This window comes from Citrus clementina, unplaced genomic scaffold (genome assembly GCF_000493195.1).
Source record: "Citrus clementina cultivar Clemenules unplaced genomic scaffold, Citrus_clementina_v1.0 scaffold_5, whole genome shotgun sequence".
NCBI lineage: Eukaryota > Viridiplantae > Streptophyta > Magnoliopsida > Sapindales > Rutaceae > Citrus > Citrus x clementina.
The window spans coordinates 25,328,498-25,338,283 of record NW_006262201.1 but is presented as its reverse complement, the minus strand read 5'-3'; the positions used below and the strand labels follow the sequence as shown (position 1 = coordinate 25,338,283).

Genomic DNA, 9,786 nt, shown 5'->3' with positions numbered 1-9,786 from the left:
ATGTGATATTGAATTCATTTTAATATGATATCAACATACGTAGGAAATTCGTGAATCAAGAAATTTTGCATGCCAGAGTCAGAGGAACAATTAAATAGAATGCTTTTTAAGACAACAATCACTGATGATCATGTTTGCACACCATCTGAGAGTACTGAATATCTACTATCAGTCCTATCTAATTGAAAAATGTACTGGTAGTTCGATGAGTTTGTTTCCTGATGAGCATAATTTATATACATATTTTACCCTTAATAATATAATTGCTAGTTATATTTATTTGTTATTTTTAATTAATTGAATTGTTTTATTGAATAGGGAATTAATTGGAGATTGTTGATAAAAAGGGCATGAAAACACTTCAAATTGAGAAGGAATAAAGATTAAATTGGAAGACAAAAATGCAACCAAGAATTAATGGAAGTCAAGAAGACCAAAATTGGAAGTCAATCTCTTCAAAGGATGAACGGTGGGCATGCATTTGGAAAGCAAAGATTTGGCAATTTGGAATGCATGTGCTGGGCATTAAAAGAAGAAATCATTAATTGGCCTTTTGCTTTTGTGGTCAAACGTGTGCTTTGCTTTCAAAGTTTAGTAAGGAAATAATTTTAAAAGGCCTTGGTGAGTGGGCTTTATAAGTCGGTGGAGAAGAATTAATGCAATTAGAATCCAATAAGGATTAAGCAAGTTAGTAACATTATATAAAGGCAAGAGAGCCGTCAGAAGGGAGAACTGGAGACGCAAGGATTCAAGACAGAGAAGAAAATCTGCAGCAATTCGGCTTCCCCATGGCTGAATTTATTTATTTTGTTGCTCTCAATTCAAGTATGTCTAACTAATTTTCTTATACTGAGGTTAAGGATGAAACCCTATTCAATGAAATAATTATCTTTTTATTTAATTAATTCCCTATATATGTTCTTTGATGATTATGGTTTTTATTTCACATGATTAATTAGATATTAATAAAATCTTTTCATCAATTCTGTCATGCATTATTGATTGTTAGGATTAATATTCAATTAAATCTATGCTTGAATTTATAAAGTTTATACATGATTATCTTTGATTCTATGTCTTTCATTAAATTGTTTACATAGAGTGCTTAGGAAAACTTTGACTCTTTGTTATTCAATATGTTTACATGAGATTCTTAGATGTCATATTATTAAGCAGAAAAAGAACTTACATTAGATTTAATTACTTGGGCTTAATTGTTATATCCATGAGATGACATAGATTGATTTCGAGTTGTCACTCCAAAATTGGGGATTAATTAATAATTAGATAATTACTAGTTGAATAGTGGTGGATTCTAAAACCTTGGTAATTCTTATCTTATTGAATTCTCCTTTATTTTAATTGCTTCCTTAGTTTTATTGGTTTAATTTTCTTAAAAACTCAATTTGCTCAACTAGGTTAGAATTAATATTAATTTTAGATTTAAATTAGACTTTTTAATTTATAACAATCCCTGTGGGATCGACCTCGTTACTACTATTCTATTTCTAGATTCGTGCGCTTGCGAGTATATTAAAATTTTCACAACATTTCCATAGAAGCTACTAAATAAAGAAAGGGAAAAAGAGTGGCTACAAAAAGGAGGAAAGTGGGAGGAGCTGTAAGGCTTTCACGGCAAATTGATTGCCTTGTTGATGCTGTGGAAATGGAGGTCGAACTCAAGAAGCAGATCATGGTACTAACGTTCTTGAAGATCAAGAGATGGAGAGATTGAAAAATAATAGTGCTACAAGTGGATAATATTATAGTTATATATTTCTTTACACATGTATATAATATTATATTTCTATGAATTACTTTATTACAATAGTTTTGTGTACATAAAAGTTTATATAGAGATTAAATTTTTGCATTTTCTTTTTTGCAGTTAAGCTTATTAATCAATTCAAGTATTTGTGTATATTACGGACTACATAACAAATTTTTTAGTTAAATATATTATAGTTAATTTTTATTGCAAATTAAAATAGTTAATAAAAAATTATTTAAATATGTAATCAAGAAAATAGAATATGCTCTTCAAAAATCCAATGAATAAGAAAAATTATTTAATAATAATATTCTAAATAAATTACAAATAAGTAAATGAGTACATTTTTGTCATTTGCACATGAACATTATACTTTTAATTTTCACTTACCAGATTTATATAGTAGATTATTTAAAAACTGATTGTCAAATAATCATCATTTACCAAACACCCGGCTAAATTATTCATAAAATTAATTTTCTGATAATCAAGGTAAAAATTAATAATTGGGAAGTAAAAGAAATTCCAAACATACCCTCAATCAACTATAAGAGGGTTTTTAATTAAAGATACCTTAAAAGTAGGGTATTTAGTTAAATATATCACATGCTTGAAAATTATCTAGATATACCTTTTTATGTGATACATTGTTTAAAATATCCTTAAAAAAATATATAAAACACACACAACTCGTCTCTAACACTCTTTACTTCTCACTTTTTTTAACTCCACACAACGAAAACTCACTCCATACTCAAAATCACTCACAAACAGCTAATGCATTGAGATTTTAATTTGCAGCTGGGTGCATTATTCATCCCATGAATAAGGTATTTGAAATTTTTTTTTATTTTGTGTTATTTATTCATTTAATTGACATTATATTATTTTTAGGGTTTTGTTTGGTTTGTGATAAACACTAAAGCAACTCATATTTCATTACATTTGCATCATATGACTGTTATTTGATGGATTTTATAACTACATTCGTTAAAACCTGAAGTTGTTGCCAAAATTTTTTTCTGCACCCGACATACACGACATCAGTCTTGTATGTATGGATTTACATAACTGTAGTCGTGCAAATGTGCAAAAGATTCCAATTATCATGACACTTTATCATTCTATTGGTGCAAAAAATATTTTTTTTTTCACTATATATATCCTTTTACTATTACTGGACTATAGTCGTGTGTGTTAATAAGTTACACGACTACTATCGTGTACGTATGAACTTACATACTATAATTGTGTATATATGTAAAATGTTCCAATTGTTATCAGATCCCAATATTTTTTTAAGAAGAAATATGTCCTCTGATTATTTATTGAGTCATATATTTTTGCAACTTACACGACTTTTGTCATGTATGTATGAATTTACACGACAACAATCGTGCAAGTTTGGAAGATATAGTAGCTGTTATGACACCTACCATTCGATTAGTACAAAGATTACAGCTTTTTTTACTAAATATATCATCTGACTGTTTATAGAACTATAGTTGTGTATTTTAGCAAGTTACATAACTATTGTCGTGTAAACTACCAATTACACGACGTGAGTCATGTAAATAGGCAGACAGATCCACACTTCGTTATATACATTGCTTGATTTTTATTTTTGTATTTGTTGTATAATCAACCGTTGTATTATTACAGGAAATGACTTCAGTACGTGTGCCAATTATGTTTTGTGGTGAATGGATTGAGCAAAACGGCCATTATAGATTTAATGGTACAAAGGCAAGAGGGATCATAGTGCCCTATTCTACAACGTATGCACAATTGATAGAAATAGTATCTCGGGTTATTTAATAGGCAACCAAATTACTAGAGGCTTATAAAATATGGACCGAGTGTTTGGGTTGAAAATGCAAAAAAATTATGATGATTGTTAAACAACTTTTATTGTATTATGACTTATTTACGATTCGAATAAGTATTGGATTTATGTTGTTTGATAGGCAACCAGACTACAGTTAGTTTCATTTATTTGAAATTTAATATGTTAAAGTTTATATTGATTGTGTCATCAATATAATGAATGTTTTAGTTGATTTTTTATTCCGTGTCCACATACCCGAGTACAATCGTGTATTTTGGCTGTTACAGAACTGGTCATGTTTATTTACAAATACTCGACTGCAGTCGTGTATCTGTGCAAATACCCGACTGCAGTCGTGTATTTTCTTATAGAGAGCTAGTCATATTTAATTGTAAATACTCGGCTGTAGTCGTGTATCTGTGCAAATACCCGACTACAGTCGAGTATTTTCTTACAGAGAGCTGGTCAAATATAATTATAAATACTCGATTGCAGTCGTGTATCTGTGTAAATACCCGAATGCAGTCGAGTATTTTCTTATAGAGAGCTGGTTATGTACAATTATAAATACTTGACTGCAGTCGTGTATCTGTGTAAATACCCAATTGCAGTCGAGTATTTTCTTACAGAGAGCTAGTCATGTATATTTGTAAATACTCGACTGCAGTCATGTATCCGTGCAAATAGCTAACAGCAGTCGTGTATTTTCTTACAGAGTATTCCCTGAGCATATATGGCAATCCTGTTACATTACATAGATTGTACAAACTATCTTCACTATCATTAATATAGTTAACAAAGAAATAAAACATATTAATGATGTCAAGTTATCTTTAATGACATCAAATATCAACAACATCCTCATTATAACTATCACATCTCATGGTCCAAAAATGACACACCAACAAAGTTTTTAAGGGTAGTACACTACAAAGTTTTTTTCCATGACCTATGCCCAAATAATTTGACAACCAAGGCTTTTCGAAATTGTATAACATGATCTTGTTTGCAATATGAATTGACATCAAGTCCATGGGTTAGGACCTCCAAGTACCGCAACAAAAATTCTCCACAATCACCACTAAAAAAAGTAAAATAAATTAATTGTTAAAAATCAGCATTCTTATTATTATGTTCAAAACACATTATATATATAGTACATACCCTAATTTTTGTTGCGGGATGTCACACACTCGCACGATGGGCCAAGGAATTTTCGATGTAACCTCAGTATAGTCTGGATGTGTTTCGTGATATGCTATCTTCTGAAGTACTAGAGGTATCATGTCTGCAACAGGCAGCAATTGTCTCACTAAAACTTAAGTCTATCATGGAGTCATAAATAGAAATCTTGCCACAAGAAATTTATAATGCTTACAGTAATCAAATGGCCTCATAAATAGAAATCTTGCCACAAGAATCCTTTGTTAAGTCTATCATGGAGTCATTAATTCAATTAGATTAATCTCAGCAACAAGAAATTTATAATGCTTGCAGTAATCAAATGGCCTCACAATTCTACACTAACTCTCCATCCATCACTAATCCTCTTGCTTCTTGAGCAATTAATGAAAAATTAAATTTATCCACCCACTATTTCCACTTCTAAGTAAATATAATGTCAATAGTCCAAAATTAAATTATCTCGTACAAGTTTCCTAAATAACATCTTTCAATCGTTGAAAATAAGAAATTAGATATATGTAATGCATTTTCTTTTTTGCAGTTAAGTTTATTAATAAATTCAAGTATTTGTGTATATTACGGACTACATAACAAATTTTTTAGTTAAATATAATATAGTTAATTTTTATTGCAGATTAAAATAGTTAATAAAAAGTTATTTAAATGTGTAATCAAGAAAATAGAATATGCTCTTAAAAAATCCAATGAATAAGAAAAATTATTTAAATAATAATATTCTAAATAAATTACAAATAAGTAAATGAGTACATTTTTGTCATTTCTACATGAACATTATACTTCTAATTTTCACTTACTATATTTATATAATAGATTATTTAAAAACTGATTGTCAAATAATCATCATTTACCAAACACCCGGCTAAATTATTCATAAAATTAATTTTCTGATAATCAAGGTAAAAATTAATTATTGGGAAGTAAAAGAAATTCCAAACATACTCTCAATCAACTACAAGAAGTTATTTAAGTTATAGCATTTAATGGGTTTTATTAATAGTGAGCGTGCTTATCAAATATATAAAAACTAGGAAATAGAACCGCCCTTTGCGCGGCTTTGAAAAAAAATAATATTATCCTTTTTTTCTTATTCTAATTTTAACAATTTATTCTATTCGATTAAGAGGCAAGACTTCCAAAAAAAAAATAAAAAAATAAAGAAAAGATAAAACCAAAAAGACTTTTTTTAATTATGAAGTACCATAGATGCACCCTGTCTAAGCCAAAAAACCTTGGAAACCTGAAGCTGATATATCACCGCGAGGCCACCTGGAGAAGGAGCAGAAGATGCATCACAGTAGTCTCTCAGTATGTTCCCTTCTTCAGCCGTGAATCCGAGAGAGGTGAGCATTGCAGGCCAGTGCGACAACAGTCAGGGCCAATATCAGCCTGACTATTAATGAAGAATATAACAATCTCATTTGAGCATGATTTCAGCTCCATTAACACGTTCCAACACTCCATTTGGCCTCCACTAACTTCAAGTCTTGTTGCAAGATTGTAGCCTGGTTTCATATTGTTGTTGAGGCAATCATTCCTACTGGTTGCATTTGTAATATTTGCCATGATCAGGCAAGTGAGGGCCAAAATGAAAAAAAAAATGTTTTAGAGCTATTGCTATTTTCTATTCTTTTATATTTACATGAGATATCATATTTTTTGTTGTTATTTATAAATTTAGGTGAGTCAGAGGAGAAGAGTGATTAAAAATATTTATAAATTATTGCTTAATTTATGATCAAGAAGGCTTCAATTAGAGAAGATAGTGAGTTTTTTTATGAACTGTTACATATTAATTGTATGATAACAGTCAAATTAATTGTGAGAAGATAAAAAGCCAAATCTAAAAGAAATTTTCTCTATTTGTTAGATAATAGAGAATATACAAAGATGAGAAATGGTAGTGCCACATTACTTCTTGTAGTCCTGATCAAGAAGGTTTCAATTAAAGAAGATAGTGGGTCTTTTGATGAACTGTTACATATTGATTGTATAATAACAGTCAAATTAATTATGAAAAGATGAAAAATAAAATCTGAAAGAAAATTTCTCTATTTGTTAGATAATAGAGAATATACAAAAATTAGAAATGGTGATGCCACATCATCTCTTGTAGTCCCAACTTTATATAAATATATAGATAAATATTTTAGTTATTACCCACCTATTCTCTTGAAATCATTCTCAAAGTTTTTTGGTTTACCTAAAATTCCAAGGAAAATATACAAAAGAAGAAGAGTTGGGTAAGAAAAAAAAAAAAAAAAAAGGAAGGAAAAACAGGGCTCCTCTGTTTTCATTCCCCTGTTTTCAAATTATCTATAAGTTACGAAAGGAGAATGGTTCAGATTATCTTGAGCTCTGCGGTCAAACCCGTCCATCAGGCGGATTCAGATTTTGAACTATCCGTCATAATTGGTTTCCCACTTAAGAATGCTTATCATTGGTTTAATATATTGCTGTTCCACTTGTTTAATGAATGGATTCCCACCTACGCGTTTGCTTATTAAAAGAATAAATCTTGCTTTTGCTTTTCTAGAGAAATAATGCAATATGCAATTATGCGTGATGGTGCGCGTCCATGTGAGAAAGTTGACGAAAGCTTCTTTTTCAGTATTGCAAGTGCTATCCACAGCTGAACTCCACAATCGAAACCATCATTACGACAATTTTTCTCTGTCGTTTCAATTTTTAATTAAATATAAAACAAGTAAGGTCAAATAAATTCTGGTCCACCAATTTAATCAGTAGGAACGTATGGATCCCATCATTAATATTATAAATATGTGGGTCTTTTTAATTATTACATTATATGATTATTGTATTATTTATAGATTGCTTTAATCATGACATATTAGGAAAGGATATTTCCCTTACGAAAAAAAAAGAGATTCCCTCTTCGGCGAATGAAAATAAAAGAAATTAAAAATAAAATAAGACTTGGTAAATTTACCACTTTTTTTTATTTTTCCTGCTGGCAGTTTATTCATAAAAGAAATATTAAGGGCTCCATGATTGAGTCTTCTTCTTTTGCAAATCATTGTCATTACTCTCATAAGCTCTCTATAATTACATTCCTCTGCAGGTAACAGTAACTTTTTGCTCATCAAAATTGCACTTAAATACTCAAGGCGATTACAGAAGCTCATCAACTTTCCATAATTAAACAGGTTTTCCACAACCTTCAATTAATTTCTTTTAATAATATAATCTCTGATGCTTGATCTCTATACCATTTCTTTCTTAATTTCCATCCACTTTCCAAGATAAAATTTCTATGGCTTGTTCATTTATCATTTTTTTTTTGGGACACTTGAAGCACGTTTCTGTTAATAGCAAAAACTCTGATCCTTAAGAAAGAAGAAAAAATGCTCTGTTCATGTTTCAGTTGATTCAAGATCAATTTTGCGATTCTGTTTGCTGTCTTTTCCTTTTTTGTCACTCTCTAGTTTATTTTAATTTATTTCTATTCCTTTCCCCTTTCTTTGACATATTATTAGATTTGTTAAGCAGCAGGCAATGGCAGAAGTGGGTCTGGCTGCTTTTTCCAGCATTGTATCAGAAGGTTCAAAGTCACTGTTCAAACCGATTATACGGCAGATATCTTATGTGTTCAAGCACCAGAACTACATAGATGGCCTGAAAGATCAAGTGAAGCAGCTGGGATATAGAAGAGAAACGGTGCAACAACCTGTTAATCATGCTAGACTACAAGGGGATGAGATTTATGAGGGTGTCATAGACTGGCTAAATAAAGTTGATGAATTCATCAGTGAAGGGGTTGCAAAATCCATCATTGATGATGAAGATAGAGCTAAGAAGTCCTGCTTCAAAGGGTTGTTCCCCAACTTGATTTCTCGTTACCAGCTTAGTAAACAAGCAGCAAAGGCCGCAGAAGCTGCCGCTAGTCTCGTGGGAAAAGGCAACTTCTCTAGTGTTTCCTACCGTCCTGCTCCAAAGAGTACAGAATATATGCCAGTGAAAGATTACGAGGAGTTCGATTCAAGAACGAAAGTATTTCAAGATGTTTTGGATGCGTTGAAGGATGATAGTTTCAAAATAATTGGGGTCTACGGGATGGGCGGCGTGGGTAAAACCACGCTAGTCAAGCAAGTTAGAAAGCAAGTGATGGAAGATAAGTTGTTCGATAAGGTCGTTATGGCTGAGGTAACACAGACACCAGATCATCATAAAATTCAAGACAAACTTGCTTTTGATTTAGGCATGGAATTTGACTTGAATGAGAATGAATTTCAAAGAGCTTCTCGACTGTGTCAAAGGTTGAAGCAAGAGAAGCTGCTCCTCATTATACTGGATAATATTTGGACAAAACTTGAGTTCGATAAAGTTGGAATTCCTTATGATAGAGAGGACGATCGGAGTAGACGCACAATAATATTGACGTCTCGAAGTCGAGATTTATTGTGCAATGATATGAATTCTCAGAAAAATTTCTGGATCGATGCTTTATCCAAAGATGAAGCATTGCAGTTATTTGAGAAGATTGTGGGTGATTCAAAAAAAACATATGATTTTCAACCCACTGCAGATGAGATCGTTGAAAAATGCGGGGGATTGCCTGTTGCACTGAGAACAGTTGCAAGTGCTCTGAAAAATAAGAGTCTTAACATTTGGAAGGATGCATTGAATCAGCTAAGAAGTTCCAATCTAAGAGAAATTCGTGGTATGGATGCATATGTGTATTCTTCCATAAAATTGAGTTACGATTTCTTGGAAAGTGATGAAGCAAAATCTTTGTTCCTTCTTTGTACTCTGTTTGGTGAAGGTAATCCTGTAGAAGTTGTTTCCCTGTTGAGATATGGTATGGGTTTGGGTTTGTTTAAAAATGTTCACACATTGGAAGATGCAAGGAATAGAGTGGATGCATTGATCGACAATCTCAAAGCTTCATGCTTATTGTTAGATGGCGATACTGAAGATGAAGTTAAAATGCATGACATCATTCATGATGTTGCTGTATCAATGC

General features: G+C 31.3%; 1 protein-coding gene across 1 annotated transcript in view; it reads left to right on the top strand.

Moving 5' to 3' along the window:
• Positions 1-7,810: 7,810 nt before the first annotated feature.
• LOC112098074 (disease resistance protein At4g27190-like) overlaps positions 7,811-9,786 on the top strand; it is a 90,102-nt gene continuing 88,126 nt past the window's right edge. The window contains exons 1-2 of the mRNA XM_024183678.1: positions 7,811-7,884; positions 8,300-9,786. The exon at positions 8,300-9,786 is cut by the window's right edge and continues 1,203 nt beyond it. Coding sequence (XP_024039446.1) covers positions 7,811-7,884; positions 8,300-9,786 — 1,561 coding nt within the window. The remainder of the gene's footprint in view (positions 7,885-8,299) is intronic.